Below are 19,693 nucleotides of genomic sequence, written 5' to 3' on the forward strand. Positions count from 1 at the left end.
GCAACAGCAAGCAAACTCAAAAGGGAACACCGCATTCCTTCCCCGATGCGCATTTCATTTTCCTAGTGATTTCACAGCACCAAACGCCACTGGTGTACTGCGGAAAGTCAGTAGTATTCATAGCAAATAATCAGAGCTTGCGACTCGCTTGACTAGCGCCGGTCCAGGTCCCGCCAACAGGGAGCGACGCTTGTGTTATGACTACTGGCTTTACGTTGATTTCCATATAGATCAGCAAACGTGCCTTGAAAGCGGGTTTACTGAGTTCCTGAACTAAAGACGATGCGGTCGTCACTTCCAACGAGCGGCGTTGGCCAGGCCAGCACCTCTGGACGAAATGCATCATTAAAACCCTGGCCGGCAGTGCAGCCGCGCCTAAGAGCACCGACTCTGCCTGGCCAAAGTAGCCTGGCCGGGTCCGAAAGGTAAGGAAGAACCGCGTGTGTCGTCAGCTCGCCTTGCGTCGCAATAAACCGTGCACACTTAATGTGCAAACACTCGTGCGCCTGGTTCCTGCGTTTGCAGTCTCCGCGACCGTTCGGGGCATCGTAGCGTCCACGCCAGGGCCACGGCGCCCGGGCCAGGGTAAGTAAGACCGGTCGCCTGCGCATCGTGTGGGGCGCAGGAAGGCAGCCCTGGGCATGGGCTAGAGCGTCGGAGGCGGCGGCCTTTGGGCCTTGTGGCCAGCTGTCGGCAGCGGGTGTTGCACGGCGCTTCGGCCTGCAGCTACCTCGCGCGGGTGTCGCCAGCGAGGCTCCCTTAGAAGCTGCGCGTAACGGAGCCTCAGCGCGTATCGAAGCCTCAGGGCAATGGAGCTGCTTGTCAGGCGAAGGCAGAGTGCTTGCGGGGATTGGCAGTGGACCGCCGGAGCTCTAGTCGGCTGTGCCCTGGCCGCGTGGGTGCGGATGAAAGCCACCCCACCACCAATGCTAGTCGGCACGACGTACCTATGGCCCCATATCTCTCATATTCATGCCACGTGCACTCGCAGGTCCTCCACGAAGAAGCAGGTCAAGGCGCCGCCCACGGCGCCGGCTCCCAGCAGCGCCTCCGTGGCCTCCCGCGTCGACATCACAGCCGCATCCACAGGGCCTGCAGCCGCAGCCACGCAGACGACCGAGGCCGCCGCGGCTTCCGGACCAACAGTGTTGCAGCCGCTGTCGCAGCCGAAGCAGACGCAGGACGACGTGCTGCGCCGTTCCGATGAGCGCGTGCGGCGGCTCACCACACTGGTGGAGACGCGGCGCCTGTACCGCAACCTCATTCGTGCGCAGCACCTGCTGGGGCTAGCAACGCCGATCTACGTCGCCCCGCCGCCACCGCCAGAGGTGGACACGGATGCGGAGGCTGCGCAGGCCAGCACCAGCGCAGCGGCCGCGACGGGCTTGAGCTCGGCGGCGGGCTTGTCGGGCGGCGAGGAGTCAGGCGAGGGGAGCGGTGAGCGCGCGGGCACGGCGTCTACGCGGGGGCCCAGTGCGGAGGAGGACAAGGCGCTCAAGGGGGCGCTGGAGAACGCGGCGGAGATGGCACTCGTGGCGGAGCAGCTCAAGGTGCGAGCGGGTTGGGGTTTGCAGCAGGGCGGCGGCGGCGTGCAGGGCGGGAGGAGGCGGGCTGCGGCACATGTGCAGGATGGGATGGAGACGGCGGTTTGGGGCCCTGGCTCACACGGGTGCGCAATTTCTGACGGTATGCCGCATGACTCGGTAGCAGGCCTGTCATGGACAGCTTACAGGGCACAGCGTCCTAGTAAGAAGCCGGGGTCGGTCAAGGTCGTCCCGCCGTCCCACGCAGGCCGGGTTGCGCTCGCTGCCGGTGGGCTTTGGCAGCGCGATCTTCTCCGGCGCCTTGGCGTCCTCGAGCGAGGAGCGCGTGCGGGCATTGGTCCGCCAGGTGGCCGCGGACCTGCGGGACCGCCTGGCAGCGGAGCTGCCGCACATCCCCGTGAGCGGGTACGTCGGGAGGGGGGGTCCCTGAACAATAGCATGTGCATAAACACATCGGCTTGGCGGACGGGTTGCTCAAAATGGTTACCAGCTGGCAACGTGGCAAAGGGCAATTTACTGCCGCAATGAGCGCACACAGTCTCCCTTCGTCCCGGTCATTAGGCCACTTTCACGTGAAGAACTCCACCTCGCAGTGACGGTGCGCTGCACTACATTGAGGCGCGTAACGCCAAGTACAGCCGCCGTGTGGCGCTGGACGAGCTGCAGGGCGGCGGCAGCGGCGGCGCGGGGGCGGTCGCCAACGGCAGCAGCGCGGCGGACATTCCGGGCGTGTCGCCGCGCAAGTCGGCCCTGGAGAGACTGGAGGTGGGGCAGCATACATGAAGGGAACTTGGGGCCAGTGGCAACTCGCTCGGCGTTAGTTCGGTGTTCAGGGGACCAGCCTTGCTAGGACGCCAGGTGGCAAGGAGTGTACCGGGTTGCCTCGCTGCATTGAGCGCTGCCCGCCAACCTCATGCTCTCCTACCGCTCGGCGTACTCCTGCAGGCTGCTGAGCGGGTGGCGGGCGAGATCATCGCCAACAACATCAAGCCGGCGCTGAAGAAGGCCAGTGAGCAGGACTTCCTGGAGGTGGTCAAGGGCACCAGCTCGTACCTGCGCGGCCTGTGGGTGCGCCTCAACGGCGGCAGCCCCATGCACCCAGCCGGCCTGGCGGCGCAGCGGGCGGGCCTGGACCTTCCCATGCCCGTGGGCAGCCAGGAGCAGAGCGAGCTGGTGAGGGTCCCGCAGGGCGGGGGCGGGGTAAAGGGGCGGGGCAGGCTAAGGAGAGGCAGGGCGAGGAGGGCTTGGCAACGGCGGCTGGGGCCAAGAGAAGGGGGGTGAAGGCGCAGGTGGTGGGGTAAGCGGCGCGCACCTGATGTAGACTAAATTGGCGGGTGGTAGTACGGTGGGCGGTGGATGCGCTGCAGAGGATGAAGCATTCTACGCCGCAAGCTGGCGGTAACATGCAGTAACGATCTTATCTTGCCTGGCCACACAGGCCATCAGCCAGCTGTCGCTGGAGCTAGAGGGGCTGGAGAAGAAGCTGCAGGACGCGTCCAAGACCCGAGAGAATCGGTTGCGCAAGGCGGGGCTGCAGGACCGCGTGCAGGTGAGCGAGCCTGCACCATGAGGCTGTGAACAGAGCGTCGCTGTCCGCATCTGGTCTGAACGATGCTCTCTACGTTCTCTACGTTCTCTATGCTTTGGTGTCTCACCCTAGCTGCCGCTGCCGACTACGCGACCTGCTCACCTCCCTCTGGCTGCGCCGGCGCAGTTTGTTTTGCGTTGTATTGCGCTTAGCGAGCCCCTGCTGCTTCCGCTCTACTACTTCACGCCGCAACATGCAACCTCCCCGGTCACCGCCCCCAGGTGGCCATCCAGCTCAAGGGCTTGGACGCGCAGGTGCTGCACCTCAGCTCCATGCTGGCGGTGCGCACGCTGCAGCTGGAGATGGAGCACATCTTTGGCAGCCTGGAGGCCGAGGCGCTGGACTTCTTCAACGGTGTGCAGCAGGGAGGTAAGCCGCTTACATGCATGGGACGTCCGGACTGCGGTGGGCGGGCGCCACGACTAGGCAAAGGCAGGGCTGATAGCGTGATGCTGTCGCCTAACGTGTAACGTGAGTAGCCGTGAGCGCGAGCTCCGGCGGCTGATGACCTCGGCACCCGCATCATGCATCATGCTGGGCTCTGTAGGCCTGCTGGCCCGCGACGGCTCCACCAACGAGCTGGCGCTGCTGGTGGCGGAGTTCGCCTGGCTGGACGAGCAGCTCACACTGCTGGCGGCGGCGCTGCAGGCGGGCGGCGAGGGGCCCAGCAACACCGCGGGCGCACCTGCCAGCCACGGCGCGCCGGCGGGCACAGCAGGCGCTGACGCGGCTGCAGCGGTGGTGATGGGCCCGGCGCTCATCAATGACGAGGTGCTGGGCAAGCTGGCGGCGGAGATTCCCGACATGCGCATGCGTGTCGGCGTCGCGTGAGTGAGGGCGGGCCGGGCAGGCGGCACGGCAGGACGCGTTGCGCCGACTTGGGCTAGGCAGGCGGCGCCGCCTTGCCTGCACGCCTAGCAGTGTTGCTGCGATGCATGCGGTGTCGTTGCTTGCAAACTTAATCTTATGTTTGACTCGCTGCTCCGCAGTGACCAGACGGTGTTCGGCGGCCAGGGTTTCAGCCTGACCAAGGCCCGGCTGCAGCTGCGCGAGTCGCTGGACAAGGTGAAGGAGGCGGTCAACTTCCTCACGCGCGGCTTCAAGCTGTTGGGCAGCGACGTGAACACCGGCGTCCGCCTCTTCCTCAAGGCAGCGCTGGGTGAGTGGTCGTGCTGGCTTTGCGTGGCTCTCATATCCAATGAAGTACGGGCTCCTTTACGTTTGCCACCCGTCCCTACTGCTCGCCCACCCGCAGGCAATGTGCTCAAGCCGCGCGAGGTGTCGGCGCTGCGGCGCACCGCCCGCGACCTGCTCACCTTCATTCCCTTCACCATCATCCTCATCATCCCACTTTCGCCACTGGGCCACGTGCTGGTATTCGGCTTCATCCAGCGCTACTTCCCCACCTTCTTCCCCTCCCAGTTCTCCAGCCGCCGCCAGGAGATCATGGTTAGGTGAGCCCTTGCGTAAGATAGTGGAGCCGCCGTGAAGTGCATGGAGGCATGTGCCTGCGTCGAGCTATATACTGGAACCTCATGAGTCACACGCGCACACGCATGGTATGCGCACAGGTATGAGGAGCTGGAGCGGCAGCTGCTGGAGGCGCAGGCCAACGCCGAGGCCGCGGAGGAGGAGGTGGAGCTGGCGCGCGCGCGGGAGGCGGTTGCGCGCCTGACCGCGCCCGAGTCGGCGGCGCCGGTGCTGCTGGGCAGCGCTGTGGCGGCGGCGGCGGCAGGCGCGGCGGTTGACAGCGGGGCCGTGCCAGGGGCGGATGGCGGCCTCAACGGCATTGCGGGCGGCACTGGCAAGTCCGGCCGGGGGTCGCCGGCAGCGGTCAAGAACTCGGCCACAAGCGTGAGCATGAGCAGTATAGACGAGGTGACACTGCAGGAGGCGACACAGAAGGTGAGGCTCTGGTACAGTAGTCTGGTCCGGTAACGACGGCAGGGTCATCGTCTCATCGACGTGGACATGCCTGCAGCTTGCAGAAGCTCTGTGTGGTCCAGCGCTGTCGGTCACGGCCACAACGTGTTGTCAATGTGTGCTCTCGCCCTGCAGGTACGCATCCTGTCGGAGCAGTTGGACACCATCCGCGACGAGGTTGACCTGCCGCACAGCGACGGCCCCGAGCAGGGGCAGGCTGAACAAGACGGCGGCAGTGGCGGCCGTGGCAGCGCAAACTCGGCAAGCCGCAAGCAAGCGTAGGGTGTCCTACAATACGGTAGAGAGACAGAATCCGGACAACTTGAGGGTGCGTGCTACTGACTTGCTATCCCACTGGAGCGTGCTGGTGGAGGCATGCCACAAGCCGCGGTTGCGTTTTGAGTTGTCGGCGGCAAGAGTCCATATTGCGTGTCGTTCTTACTATTCTTAGTCGTACTGCCCAGTTTTGTGACTTCCATGATACCCACGGCAGAGAGTGGTGTTGACGCGGCGCGACGCCATGCAGGCTGCCGCCCGTTGGCCACGTGTACAAGAGTCGGCTGCCGCAACAAGTTTTGTGACTCAGATTGGACGCCTGCGGTAAAGCACATACATAACAAGCGGTCGAACTGTAAGAAGGAAAGGCAGGAGCGATGGGTCCAAAGCGTGCCAGTAGGGGCGCTGTGTGGGAACAGGAAGATGCGAAAGCCTGCGGCGCACACGCGCGGCATGGCGGTTGAGGTTGCACGCAAAGTATCTTATGCATACTGCATTCACGTGCACGCTAGCCTGGAACTACAGCTCGAAGGGAACGCTGCAGTAATGCGGATTGGATTTGGAGAGGAACTTAATATGCGTGCTGCAAATACCTAACATGTTTGACGTACTGGGCTGTTGCCCCCACAGTTGCTGGGTATGCGCCATGCAGCCCATGCGGCGCAGCGGAGGGGTCCATCACGCGCTCGGTACGCTGGTGCAGCATGTCTGTAAATGATGTCTACCCGCTGACCCGGCAATCGCAGGAGTGCTGACTGCTGGAAAACGGGGCGAAAGGACGCAGAGCAAAATCATGCAATACATGCCCTGGCCTGGCTTTGCGCGAAATTCTTTGGCAGATACCAGCAAAGCAACACGCACATCAAGTGCAGAGTCCCATACTTCTGCTTCCAAGGCCATCACAGTCCCCACATACAGCGCAGTTGCACTGCAAGTCATCGTGGTCCTGTCACAGCGCAGTCTCCACGAGCCACCATACTGCGGTACAGCACTCAAGCACATGCGCTAACCGGGGTGAGGCGGCTCTCACGCCGCAAAATCGAACAATCACCTCACCAAGCTCCACTATGAGCTATTAAGTAGCACTAAGCCCCGCCTCTGCTTGGCAGCAGTCACAGTGCGTTCCTTCACATCTCATTTGGCTTGCATGTTGGTCCCACCCCATGTTCCTTAGCACCGCGGTCCAGGCTGACAAACCCTCCTGCCCTTGACGCGGTCCAGCCAGTTCCATACTTGTAGCCTTTCAAAACCTTACTGCAGGTGTACTGAAGCCAGGCGCCGACGCACGTCCTACCGTCCCTGGACGCTGACTGACCAGGCCAATGCAGGGTCCGATACATGTATGGCCCAGGCACTGCGCCGTCGCCGGGAAAGGTGCATCTTGCATCTGCCCACACACACGCGCCCGTGCCAACCGCAACGCCTTAATGTGCTGTCAATGCATTGCTTGCGAGCGTATGCCATCCCCTATACCCCATGCAAGCATACGGCAGCCCTTCAGACAAGGTAATCATAGAATGTCGTGTCCTGGCACCGGGTGATATGGCACGGCCGCCCCCCCTCAGTCCAGGTCCAGGAAGTCCATCCGCGCACGTATCGTGCTCTTCAGCTTGTTCAGCTCCTTCTCCCCCTTCTGTGCCTCCTTGATTTGCGCGGCAGGTATGCGCGTGAGGCCCTCCGGGGCGTCTATCGCCTCGTCCACTCTCCCCAGCAGCACCACATTCTCCGCGCGGATAATTTGCAGGCCCATAGGGATGTCGCCGAACTGCTCTCCAACAATAATCCGCTCCACAGCTCCTTCAATGACGAGGTTTGCGAACTGGTCAAAGGACCGGAGCGTGCCGAGCAATTTGCGCCCATCGCGCAAAACTACCAACAGCCGCTGATCCAGCTCCTCCGCTAGCGCCGTTCCAGGCAAGGGAACTTCTTGGAGTGACGCCATTGTGAAGAAAGGCGTACGCAGAAACGAAGTCCAGCCCCCGAGAGCAAGCTAACCCAATGTCTTTGTAAACGTTTGTGATAGTTATGTACAGTTTAGAGCTTGCTGGATACCCTTAGCGAAGCTAGAAGCAATTTTGGTCAAGGGTGCGCACATACACGATTCTGCGAAAGCAGAAGGAACCTCGACAAGTCGGCATATACAGCGCTCTATATTTATGTATGAGGTTGTCAAACTAGAACTGTGCGGAAATACCACTGGTGGATGGTCGGGGCGGCACGAACACCGATGCCAACGGAGGCCCGGCCCCTCGCATGGAAGAGCGGCGCAGCACACTGTCCCAAAAGTGCAGTGATCCGGAATCATTGACAGACCCAGTAAATCAGACGCAGTCCGCCAGTCCCAGCAATCATGTACAAAGGGAAAGGGCTGCTTGCCCTGCCACGCCACAGCAGACGACACGTGTGCATGTCAGCGAACTTTCGAAGCACCAGGTCGGGTCGAGTGGAGGCTGGCATCAGGCACCGAGGCACGCAGGTTGGATCGGGGTCTCGTGGGCCTGCTGGCAGGGCGTGACCAGGTTTGGTGTCCACACGCAGATTATGGGATATGTACTGCAGGTGCATTGCATGTCGAGCCCGCTGTGCTGCCACTGCTGGCTAGCCAGGCTGATGACTACCACGCGTTTCAGCACTGCTAAACACCTGGACATGCGCATGACCGGCAAGAGTCCCGTGAATTGAGTAGCATGTCCCGTCGCGGTCCCACATCGATGTGGGCCCCCCGTGAGGCCACTAAGTCTTGAAATCCCCATCGCGCCCCAGGGTTGGCCGACACCCGCGCTTTCGGGGAGGCGGCCGAGGACGTTGTGCGTCTGAGTTCGCTGTTGCTGCTCGATCAAGGACAGGCTTATGACAGCTATGGCGGAGCTTGGCTAGTGCTTTCCGTGCATTGTGGACAAAGGCATCAGGGGCTCGTGGGTACTGAGTTGGAGATGTCACAGACTGGTGGTCAGTCTGTTCAGCTTGATGCTAGCGGCAACTCAACTAGCGAGCCATGGCCGCTAGCCTCCCTAGTCAACTGGCCTCGGCATGTACAGCAATGCCGGTACACAAACCTTTCAACAGAGAGCACACAACCAAACCCTGGACTGCCGACACACATTATTGACACACATCACAAACAGAAGCTCACACGCCTCACAGTTAACTCCACACCTCGGCGCACACAGCATGCACAACCCGCGGGGATGGAGACGCGGCAAGACACATATGCAGATTGCAGAGTCAAACAACAGCCGTATCATGTAGCCACCCAAGGCCGTTAAGCCACTTCTCTGCAGCCTGCACGTCTCCACATGAACCGCGTACAGCCGGAAGAGCCATACAGCTGGAGAACACACCTCAGTATGTCGGCAGGCGCACCAGCTCATAAGCTTGCTCAGTATGTACACCATCGCCTAGGAAGGCAACGTGTACTAATCGGATGCATGGTCCCCAGCCTGATAGCACTATGATTCAGCGCGTTTCGGCTGGTCATGGCAACAAACTGTGCTAAAATCGGGTTGCACCCATGTCCCCGCGCGCATGGGGTCGTGTTGGTTGTTGGTGCGGTGCAAAATCCATGTCATCTCTGCCTCATGTGATCAGAACCAAAGCCGGCCAAGCAAACACAGGACAAGTCAGACGCAAACGTCAATCTGTCAATCACGCCACTGGCCTACTGCACATAGTAGCCGCGCGGGATCACCCATTTACTGCCACTTTCCAGCGGCGTACTTCATGTGATGGCGTGCAATATAGTGCAATGCCCATGGTTTCTCTTCAATGCCAACTGCATCGGCGCCTCCACAATCAACAAAGCATGCGCCATCCTCTTAGATCTGGTTCCAGTCCGGCACGCGCGCCAGGAAGGGTAGCTGTGGGTCACGCAGGGCTTCCACGTGCTGCACGCGCGGCATTGACAGCAGCCGCCTCTTCAGCTCCTGTCGCCGCTCCTTCCCTGCGCACACGGCACCAGGTGAACGACCGTGTCAATAACTCGCAATGAGTGAAATGCCTCAATGCATGAGTTTGTGGTTGCCCTACATAACCCATCCCCGGGCTCTCCTTCTTGTGTCTTCAGAGAACCTCACATTCCGAGTGGTTGGGGTTGATGTACGGCAGACCATCCAGCTGCTGCAGCGGCTTGTGAAGAAGGCTTGGCGTGCCGTCAACGGATTGGTGGGTGGCGAGAAGACGGTGGCGTGGGAAGCTGGTGCCACATCCACCCAACGGGCTGCCTGGGCCTGCGCCGCCACTGCCTACAAGGCTGAGCCGCGGGCTCCCTACTTCCGCGCCGCCAGCTAAACTGCCCACAGCGCAGCCACCCGCGCTCCCACCACCAGTATTGGCTACTGGAGCCGCCGGCACCACCGCGCCTGCATAATGCCCATTGTAGCTCAGCCGGTGCAATACCCGGGTGGAGTTGGACCCCAGAGAGGGAGAGTGCGGCCAGCGCGCCACGGTCAGCAGCACGGCGTGGGGTTGGCCCATCGCCACAGTGGGGTCCTGCCGCTGCCGCCTATGCTCCACCTCTGTGTCGCTCTCGTGCCCTGCAGCGCGGCTGCCTGGCGAGCTGCGCGCTTCCTCATCTTCTGGCTCCGCAATGTCCAGTCGTGATGGAGGTGCCAGTTCACAATCTTTCCGCGCTGCCAGTGTTGGTGATGAGATGGACAGTATGGACGGGAGCAACGGCCCCGACTGCGCCCGTGCCATGTCACCGACTTGCGGTCCTGGCACCTCCGTAGCGTCTGGCCCTGGACTAGCCTGCTCGCCAAGGGCTTCGCGCTCCTGCTCCACATAGCGGCGTTGTGACGGGCTGCCGTATGGGGACTTCCTGGCTTGCGCCACCAAATACTGCTCAAGCTGCGCCTCCAGGATCGCAGCTACCGGGTCCACAGGCAAGGTGCCGTCCGACGCGTGTGGCGTCGTATCCTCATCGCTAAACACCGACCCGGGCCCCGATGACCGCTGGCGGGCGGCTGCAGAAGGCGCGCCAGGGTGGTTGGCGCCGCCGCCCTGCGCACGCGAGACCGCCAGGCGCAACAGCGACTTCTCGTCCGATGCCCGGCCAACGGCAGTGCCCTCATCGGTGGCCGACCGAACCAACAGGGAGAGCGCCCCATTGCTCGCGTTACCGCAGCTGCTGGCGCCGCTTCCCGGAAACCCGGGCAGAGATGTCCGGTAAATGGGCGGAAAGCGACCGGCGGGAGGCCCCGGGAGCTGGGAGACTTGTCGGGGCGACGGCAGGGCTGGCGGGCTGTCCCTTGGCGGCTCTGGCGCAATTATCGCCGCTGACCCCTGCGTTCGCCAGCGGCTTGACCTGCCGGGAGACGACGACATGTCTGCGCCATTTACAGTCAGCAAGCTGCGCCGCTCGGGCAGCGGCACCGGGTCGAAGGAGGACAGCGACCCTAGTTGAGGCTGGCCGGTCGAGTCCATTGCTGCAGTTACGGCTGTACTCCGTCAGCTGTCTCAAATTGCAGCCTCTGAGTTTATCGTGGATGTACCCCGCAAGGTCCAGCAAGCTCTGCCTAAGGCAAGCGGCGGTCACCGCGACCCAGACCCGCGACCACGCAGCAGAGCTGCGTTTTAGTGTAGGACGTTGAATCGCTTTGCGCTTTTACATTTCAATTCAAATCTTATGATACAGCTAAGCCAGGGCGGCGCGGGCGGCACTCAGGGCGGGTCTACTTGCCCAGTTATAAGGCAGGCGTTTCCATATGAAAACAGGAAAGCAAAGCTACCTGTATGTATGTTTCAGATCGAGTTATATGAAGGAGAAGAGCTGCAAGTGAAGGGAGAAGCCTGTGTGAGCCACATGAACAGCGCAGGTGCACCGTCGCAGCAGATGGAAGTAAATATCTAACATCGTTTTGCTACAGTGAATATTGAAAACAAGCCAAAAGCCCCATAGTGGCAGCATTTTGCTGTCGTAATCCGTCGCAACTCAATCCGACGGTTGGCCCGCGGCACCGTTGCCGCGGGGCTGCCCTGGGCTGCCAAGCGGCCGAGACGGGCCAAGAAGCGAGCCGGGCGGTTCCGACAGGGGCACGGCATTAGGTCCAAGTTCCGTTGCCTTATCAACTAGTATGCGCATGCGTAGGACTGCGTGCCACAGGAACGTTCGTAGTCCTCACAGCCCGTCACTTGGCACAAAAGCAGGACATCCCACTGGGACATACAGGCTTCGTGCAGCCATGTGATCACAAGGAGCCACAGGCAGCAGAGCACACCGCTACCTAAAGCTACCTTCCAGCAAAGCTGCTCTCGCCCTTGCCTCCTTCATCATTGACCTACGTCCCAAGTATCTGGCTCCCTGGGCCCACGTCCCGCCCGCACATGCGCTCGCTCGCTCGCTCGCTCGCTTGCTGCGCCCACCCGCACGCTCCTCAACATCTCCACTCAGAACTCCTCCTCGTCGTTCACCTCGAGCCCTGCCGTGTCCTCCGGGTAGTCACCAAAGTCATCGCCCGCACCGCTGGCGCCCGTCTCGTGCATGCGCGTGGGTGCCGCGTTGCCCACCAGCCGGCCACCCGCGCCGCCGCCACCGCCAGCACCGTACTCAGGCCCGGCTGCATAGCCAGCGTCAGGCGGTAGTGGAGAGGCGGAGCGACTGCCACCGCCACTGCCAGGCGCACCCGGGTAGCCGGCGGCCGCGGTGGAGGGCTCACGGGATGGGATGCCGCCGCTCGCGGAGGCCCGGGGGGCAGCTCCCGATGGACCCGCGGCGCCGCCGCCAGCTGGCTTCACGTCGTACGGAGTGTAGGTCCAGCCGTAGGCGCGCCCTGAGAAGGGTACATGACCGTTTTGGACAATACATAAATCGTTCTTTGAATTGAGCACCATTGGGCATATGCCCACCTCCCTGCTTACTCACCCTCCGGGTCGAGTGCACCCCACACCTTCTGCGGCGCCGCGGGCTCCGGCGCCTGCATGCATACCGTATGGGCAAAGCAACATCAGAGTACGAACGCAGCTGGATGGCCATGCGCACGATCTCAGCCGCTGCGCCGACTCGGGCCCCTGCATGCAGACCATACCGACCCCACCCACCGTCCCCTCCCACCCATCAGATTGGAACGTCCCTCCTGTCTCCCATGTACCACCCAACCGCGCACAGACCCCCCCCTTTACGTTCAGCTGTTGTCATCTGCACTCACCGCGGGCTCCAGGTCCACCACCGCGAATTGGAACATGCCCCAGTCGTAGCCGCCCACCGACACCTGCGCAAAAACACAGAGACACACACACACACACACACGGTATAAGGGAGGAGCTCGACACGCACATGGGGTAATGCACACGGAGACGCGTAAAACAAATGGGTGCACAATGCTCACCCGCCATCGGTGCAAACAGAAAAGCCCCCCCACCCCACACACACAGTTGTCTTTGCGCAACGTTTTCCTTGTGCTCTTTAACACAGTTGTACGAAGCCCAAGCCCCTGCCCCGCCCACGCACCCATCCACAGCGACACCTTCCCAGTCGTTTCCATCCATACACCCACCACTGTGCGGTCGTCGGCGCTGAAGCGCACGCCCATGACGTGGCTGCTGTGGCCGCGGTAGGCGCGGTGCGGCGCGTCGTCCAGCACGCAGGGGCAGTTGAACAGCTTCACCAGGCTGCGTGCGTGAGGCAGGGCGCCAGAAGGTGGTGCGGCTGTTCAAGGCTGGGCGGGTTACGGGCCTGGCAATGCAACACTGATGCACTACATATACCCTGTGCCGCGCAGTGCAAGTGGGAGCGCTTTGGCATGGACGAGTGAGACAGTCACTTCCACGCAGGTCTCCTCGCACCCGTCGTCGTCACAGGTGACGATCAGGTCGCCGCGGGCGGAGCGGGACAGCGCGTTCACGTCGGTGCCGTCGCTGCCGTCCGGCCAGATGCCCATGACCGGGAAGCCCAGCCGCACCGTGTAGGTGGCGAACTGGGTGTCGCGCGAGGGGATGGGGATCTGCTTGCCTGCGGGCGGGGTTGTCACACCGCAGGGCGGGAGAAGCCGTGTCTGACGGAAGGCACGGGAACTAGATCGTGGATGGCAAAGAGGTGTTCCGCGGTGCGGGCCGCTGCTTGTCCGTCCGCCGCACCTGTCCGCGCGTTCCACACCAGCAGCTCCATGTCCGCCGAGTCAGACTGCACGATGGAGCTGTCCACACTCCAGTCGATGCCGCGAACCGTGGAGCTGCGGGGCGCGGGTGGCAGGAACCCCGAGTGCGGGGAGGGGGGCATCACTTGCAGTAGGTCAGCCACAAAGGTGGCGAGCAAGCTCAAGCCCCGCAGTCCCCACCGTCTTGCAACTTCAGCACGGTATCGGCGGCCAGCAAGGCAGCTACGAATGGTCAACGGAACACGCCGCGCAATCGCAGATGGGGGGGGTTCGCACCTGTGGCCGGTGCAGCGCTGCACGCGCTGGTAGCCCTTGACGACGCTGTAAATGTCGATCCAGGTGTCGGCGGTGGCTGCGGCCATGAGGCGGCTGTCCGGCGAGTACTTGATGTCCGTGACGCCCTCGCGGCTGTCCTTGCACTTGTGCACCGGCTTGAGCGTGCTCTCAAGCAGGATCTGACGACGACAAGAGCAGGAGGAGGCGGAGGTGGAGAGAGAAAGAGGGTTGGGGCGAGGGGTCACCAGGCAAACGGCTGCTGCCCTCGTCCACCAGCACCAGCACAAGGCCTGGAACAACGACACATGTATAACATACCGTATGGCACCGTACGGCACGGTGTTATCAGCGAATACAGGGGCATATGCCCAATGCCCACCCACTTACCACAATGTCGCCCTTGGCGCCGCCCACAGCGATGTGGTGGGTGGTCTTGTCCGCCTCCAGGGGGGCGGAGCTGAACGCCACCGCGCGCGCCGCGAAGCCCACCACCGTGAATCGCTCCATGGAGCGCTCCTCCGTGTTCCACACGTACACCACCTTCTCGCTGGCAGTGACAGCGCGGTTGGCCAGGCGCGGGTGGAAGGCCACCGTCCACACGTCATCGCAGTGCCCGTACACCAGCACTTTCTGTGAGGGGCGGAAAGGCCGGGGGCGCGCAAGGCAGAGGGCACGAGGTGCTTATCCGCGCTGCCTGCCCTACGGCCCTGCCATGTCCCCCCTTACCCTCATCACTGCAATTTCCCACATCCCTGCCCATCGCGGCAGTGCCCTATGCTGCATCCACGCCCCCTCGCAACCCCCCCCCGCACCCATTCCCGCCACCAGCAACCTCCCTCCACCTGGTAGTTGTCTGCCACCTCCATGACGTCGCACTGGTTGGTGCCCACAAGCACCGTGTCCCGGGCCGGGTCGTAGTCCAGAGACCGGATGCAGTGCCCGCGGTCCGGCAGCGACGAGCGCACCACCAGCGGCGGCCCCGCGAAGCGCCCCTCCGCCAGCTGCCCGTCCGTCACGTCCCAGCGCAGGATGGTGCTGTCGGCGCCGCCTGCGATTAGTTTGAGCACCAACCCGCAGCAATAACTTAAATGACACACAGTGCAGAATGGTCCCATGCCCCAATATGCCCAACAACGGTACACGCCGCCCCTTGGCTTGCCCATAGCACACACACAGTCTCACCACCATCCCCATGCCATAGCCATGGAGGCTCGCAGCATGCTTAGCCTTTTCCTGGTGGTTGCGGTCGTACACGTGGAAAAAATCACAGCATCTGTCAGCGGCTCCGCGCACCTGTGAGCAGCATGCGGCTGACGTCGCCGGTGGCCGGGTCGCGCTTCTCGGTGAGCCGCATGCCGCGCACGCCCGTGTAGGCCACGTGGCCGTCCACCTGGATGGCCTGCGGCCCCTTGGCGTGGCCGGGAATGGACTTGATGGCTGTGGTGCCCTGCAGTGCCAGGCCACAATGACAGGCCTCAACAGCAATCAGTTGGCTGCAACCAGCGTGACACGTCGCACCATACCGCGCCCGCAAGCGCAATGCACGCCAAGGTCACCCGTCACCAGCACTGTATTACAGCTGCCTTTGCCGCAGCCCTCACCCTGAACACGTAGATCTGGCCGTCCGCCATGCCCGCCACCACCAGGCACTCGCCGCCGCCCTCCTGCCGAGGCGGCAGCCATGCCGCGCTGTGCACGTTCTGCATGTCCAGCCGCCCCGTGGTCAGCTGCTTGGCCGCCCAGTTGCCGTTCTCGCGGGTCCACATCTTGATGTGCTTCTTGCCGAAAGTCAGGAACGCAGGTTGCACGTTGGGGTGGCGGCCCGCGTGCGGGTTCCATTCCACGCCGTACACCTGCGTGCGGCGGGTGCGCGCCGCGTGTGCCCCCATCAGTAACTCATGGATGGAAGTACAGTGCCATCTTGTGCAACCTACTCTAGCCAATGACACAGCGAGCATGGCCTACGCGTGTACACCCAACCACACACTTCGCGGAAAAAACTTACAACACTTGCACACAGCGGCACGCACCTGCGGCGGGTCGCCCATTTGTCCCTTGCCGCTACCGTCGATCTTGTTCCGGCGCCAGTCGATGATGTACACGGTGTGGGAGTTGTCGGTGGCCACGGCGGTGAGGAAGACGCCGTCGGGCGAGAAGGCCAGCGCACAGAAGCCGCGGTCCTCCTTCTTGAAGTCGCGCCGCATCAGCTCCGGCTCGCCCTGCTGCGAGCCCACACGCGTGTCCCACACGCAGATGTATGGGCCCTCCTCGTGGCTGCTCACCTGCAGGGCAGTCGGGCGGGCGGGCGAGAAAGGTGAGCAAGTGGTGTGCAGGCGTGAAGACGTGTATCGGTTGTGACATGCAGCGGCTAGATGCAGGACTTCTAAGTGCATCGGGCCACATGCCATACCGACACCTCCCACGGGCAAAGAGGCAGAGCCATGCTGACGGCACGAGCGCTGACCTGACCGGTGGCAGCAATGGTGCGGCCTGGGAACTTCTTGCCGGCGACGTCCACCTCGGCCGGGCACAGGGTCATGGCCTTGATGTCGTCGGTGTGGCCTAGGAAGAAGTGCTGGCAGTGGCCCGCGCCCGCCGCCGCCGAGCCGGCGTCGCCCGTGGGCGGCGTGTACACGATGCCCACACCCGCCACGAAGTAGACCATCTGGGGATGATACGAGCAGATTACAACAGTGCACGCGAGAGCTGCAGAAATGACCTTTGGCTGGCATCTCGGTGCTACAGAAGCGTCTGGCCCTCTGGCCACTCGCAAGTTGCCACGAACAGCCGTGACGTGTGCACCCAGGGCCTTGCGTCCGCTCACCTGCCCCAGCGCGTTGTAGAACAGGTTCTGGGCGGTGGAGTCCTTGCCTGCGGGACAGGATGAAGGCATGCACTGGAGGTTCTAGTGCTAGCCGGGGAAGTGCTGCGACTGCATCAAAATGTAAATACGGTAGATGCGCGCTGCTGGCCATGCACTGGGTGCCCTTATGCACGTACCGTTGTATCCGTACACGAACTGGAGCACCAGGCGGGAGTTGGGCAGCTCGGCCGAGCGCGCCGCGTCCACCTGTGGGATTTGGTCAAACATAACGATCACATTTGATACATGCCTGGTTGACCAATCCCCACACCACCACCACGTACAAGAGCGCCCCGGCCACGCACCGAGGGGTCCCAGTTGGTGGGCGTGTACAGCGGCTTGCGGCAGCGCTTGTCTTTGATCTTGCCGTGGAAGTTGGCGGCGCCCACGTCCTTGAACGGACCCGCCCGGACTGGCGGGCGGAGGCGCACGTGCGGGGCCGTGTGAGCAGTGCGCCAAGGCGCCAGCTGGAAAGGAGTGTTCATGGCGCTAGCAGCTGACATCGTCCGTGCCCGCCTGCCCACTGCAGGCTTGCCTACGGTACACAAGACAGATTCGCAGCACTCCCGCGCCCCGGCAACTCACTGGGCATCTCCTCCGCCAGCTGCCGGCTGGGCTGCGTCAGCAGCACGTGCGCGAAGCGGTTGTACGGCAGGCGGTCCTTGAAGCCGAACCGCTCAAACAGCTTCTGTGCCTCGGGGATGGAGCACTCCACGCCCAACAGGGCACACATCTGGCAGAACTCCTCCCAGCTCACGTCACCGCTGCCGTCGTCCACCGACCTGCAAAAGGGGTGCAGCATGGGCCCACTGACTCCAGCCCGGCACACCAGCCTGCTTGCGCCGCCCATCATCGCTCTGTGGCATGCCCGCCCTCCAGCAACCCCCACACCCTTGGACGCGGCTCCCACCGTTCCTCCTCCTGACCAGCCATCCAGCCTCTACCCGCACACAGCCCTCCCCAAACCGTCCCTGTCTCTCAACCCCATGACGCCGCCCCGTGACCCCGCCCCCTCACTTGAACATCTTGAGCAGCAGCGTCTTGCTGTCCTCGTACACGGACCGCCGAGCCCGCAGCGAGTCGCGGATCTGGTCCTCCAGCATGGCCAGTCCCGCGTCCGTCAGGTCGGGCGCGCGGCCGGGCTCGCTCTCCCTGCAACATGGAGCCGCAAACGAAGGCGCAGGTGCAGGCAGTAGTGCAGCCCGGACTGGCGCAGTTGATGATAGTCGCGCGGGTGGTTGAGTGGGTGGGTAGTGCTTGCTGTACTTCGTACTGCAACTGGCCTGAGACATTGACGGGTTCGGCTCATTGCGGGGGTAGCCACTCGCCATGGCTGCAACCGATCGCCCCCAAATCCGAACCCGCACCCGCGCCCGCGCCCGCACCCGCACTCGCACCCGCACCGCTCAGGACTCACTCAATAGTAATGTCCCCCATCCGCTGTGCCGCCTCCTCGGCCGCGACCGCCGCACGGCCCATGCGCATCGGGCCCGTGTCGTACGACACCATGCCACCGCCCGCCCCAGCGCGGCGCGGCGGGCCCCCGGGGCTTCCGAATATGCCCCCGCCCGCCGCGCCTCCGCCTCCGCCCATGCGCTGTGTGCCCGTGGCCCCACCCACGGCCTCCATTGCGCCCCGGCCAGTCGCTTTGAAGTCCATGCCAATGCCTGTGAGCGGCTTGGTGCTCTTGCCGCCGGCCATGGTGGCGCCCGGAGGCTTCACCAGCTTGACTGCGCGGGGCAAGACGCGCAGACACGTGGTGACGATAACGACGGGCCCCAGGTTGCAGCTGGTTGCAGCTGGTTGCAGCTGTGTACACCGACACCGGCTGAGGCATACACCGTTTCTGTGCAGCTCCTAGGCACGATAGCGTGCTTCATGATCCAAGTCGCAGGCTCGTCTGCCAGCAGTGGGGATACGGTGGGCCAGCATGGGCGGGAGCCAACCACCAAGTCCCACCTGCTGTGCCGAACGGTGGCGCCTTGGGCAGCTCACGCTGCGGCATGTCCCAAGCGCTCTTGACGCCGCTAGACCCAGATCGAATCTTGTCACGCTGCCCCACTGCAGAGCCCGGCCGCTGCCGGCCAGCGGATGGAGGTCTGCACCAGCAGCGCAGGAGTGCGTGGCTCAGTCAGCATCCCGTGTCCTACTTTCCACCAGTGCCCATAGGTGCCCAACACGGCTCACCGGGCTGACGCGCCGCCGCCGCCGCCAAAGTCCCCGCCAGGACCAGCGCCAGGGCCAGGGCCAGGACTAGGGCCTGCGCCCGCACCTCCAAAGGCCCCAGCACCCCCGCCAGCTCCACCGCGCGGGTCAATGCCACGGTTGGTTGGCGCCTTGCCCCACGTGCCGCCTAGACCACCTCCATAGCCTCCCACGTAGTTTCCTCCCGCGCGGTCGCCACCACCGCCGCCAGCGTTCGCTGCTTTGACCAGACCCGCCATGCGGGCCCGCGTGGAGTCGCCCATGGTGCCGGCCATGTTTCCGACCGCGCGTGCACCGAGGCCCAAGGCCGGCCCACTTTCGAGCTTGGCCTGGCCTCAGTTAGTTGGAATGCTCAAGTAAGAGGTTGCCGCAACGGTGACGGGGCGCGCCCGCGACAAAATTGTGCACTACTTCACGTCCCGTTCCTTTTATGAAGGGGTTTAAGTGTTCATTAAGCTGGTGTAGACGACGTCTTTAATCCGGGCCAAAGCAATGCTCTTGGCCGATAAAATTTTGACCGAGACTCGAAAGTTCGTGGGGAGCTGTCGACTCTTTGATGTTGGGGCTTAATAAGGTGCATTACAGCTGCATTACCGAAGGCAAGGTGCGGCTTTCTCTTACTCTTTCCTCTTAGGGCTCGGCCCCACCTTGCCAGTCGCATGCGCCATACCGTACAGACACCGTCGCCCTGGACCCAGACGGCGGACCTGGAAGCCGTGCTGGACCCAGACGTCGCCCTCGCATCACTGACGGCGAAGGGGTTAACGGCGAGGAGGGGGAGGCCAGGTGAGGTATTGCCGTCCAGCAGCAGGGGCGGGCAGAGGTGAGGCAGAGCAACATGGCGCGTTGAGGTCATCGGAATGCGGAGAAACGCCGTGGACGGATGGAACGCGATGAAAGCGATGAACGCAAAGCGCGGCCGTGGAAA

General features: G+C 63.0%; 4 protein-coding genes across 4 annotated transcripts; 1 reads left to right on the forward strand and 3 right to left on the reverse strand.

Annotated features, from left to right (window-relative positions):
• The first annotated feature begins 65 nt into the window (after nt 1–65).
• On the forward strand, nt 66–6,059 carry CHLRE_12g538700v5 (uncharacterized protein). The gene is made up of 13 exons (XM_001692913.2): nt 66–425; nt 526–585; nt 992–1,550; nt 1,792–1,949; nt 2,138–2,309; nt 2,490–2,717; nt 2,983–3,093; nt 3,354–3,501; nt 3,680–3,959; nt 4,122–4,291; nt 4,388–4,586; nt 4,704–5,037; nt 5,191–6,059. The coding sequence occupies exons 1-13, from the start codon at nt 283–285 to the stop codon at nt 5,335–5,337; spliced, it is 2,709 nt and encodes a 902-aa protein (XP_001692965.1). The 5' UTR covers nt 66–282; the 3' UTR covers nt 5,338–6,059.
• Nucleotides 6,060–6,117: 58 nt separating this feature from the next.
• CHLRE_12g538750v5 (uncharacterized protein) lies at nt 6,118–7,525 on the reverse strand. The gene has a single exon (XM_001692802.2). It carries the CDS (start codon nt 7,271–7,273, stop codon nt 6,893–6,895), a length of 381 nt encoding a protein of 126 aa, XP_001692854.1. The 5' UTR covers nt 7,274–7,525; the 3' UTR covers nt 6,118–6,892.
• Nucleotides 7,526–8,249: 724 nt separating this feature from the next.
• On the reverse strand, nt 8,250–11,075 carry CHLRE_12g538801v5 (uncharacterized protein). The gene is made up of 2 exons (XM_043068699.1): nt 9,405–11,075; nt 8,250–9,271 (listed from the first exon to the last, which is right to left on the reverse strand). The coding sequence occupies exons 1-2, from the start codon at nt 10,750–10,752 to the stop codon at nt 9,147–9,149; spliced, it is 1,473 nt and encodes a 490-aa protein (XP_042918794.1). The 5' UTR covers nt 10,753–11,075; the 3' UTR covers nt 8,250–9,146.
• Nucleotides 11,076–11,129: 54 nt separating this feature from the next.
• Nucleotides 11,130–19,315, reverse strand: CHLRE_12g538850v5 (uncharacterized protein). The gene is made up of 21 exons (XM_043068700.1): nt 18,748–19,315; nt 18,520–18,659; nt 17,978–18,290; nt 17,578–17,712; nt 17,146–17,342; nt 16,866–16,972; nt 16,698–16,767; nt 16,522–16,568; nt 16,162–16,362; nt 15,728–15,979; nt 15,299–15,550; nt 14,991–15,144; nt 14,540–14,745; nt 14,085–14,327; nt 13,698–13,876; nt 13,402–13,496; nt 13,111–13,276; nt 12,822–12,936; nt 12,474–12,536; nt 12,191–12,242; nt 11,130–12,098 (listed from the first exon to the last, which is right to left on the reverse strand). Exons 1-21 carry the CDS (start codon nt 19,026–19,028, stop codon nt 11,716–11,718), a joined length of 3,651 nt encoding a protein of 1,216 aa, XP_042918795.1. The 5' UTR covers nt 19,029–19,315; the 3' UTR covers nt 11,130–11,715.
• Between the last annotated feature and the right edge of the window lie 378 nt (nt 19,316–19,693).

This window comes from Chlamydomonas reinhardtii, chromosome 12 (genome assembly GCF_000002595.2).
Source record: "Chlamydomonas reinhardtii strain CC-503 cw92 mt+ chromosome 12, whole genome shotgun sequence".
Classification (NCBI taxonomy): Eukaryota; Viridiplantae; Chlorophyta; class Chlorophyceae; order Chlamydomonadales; family Chlamydomonadaceae; genus Chlamydomonas; species Chlamydomonas reinhardtii.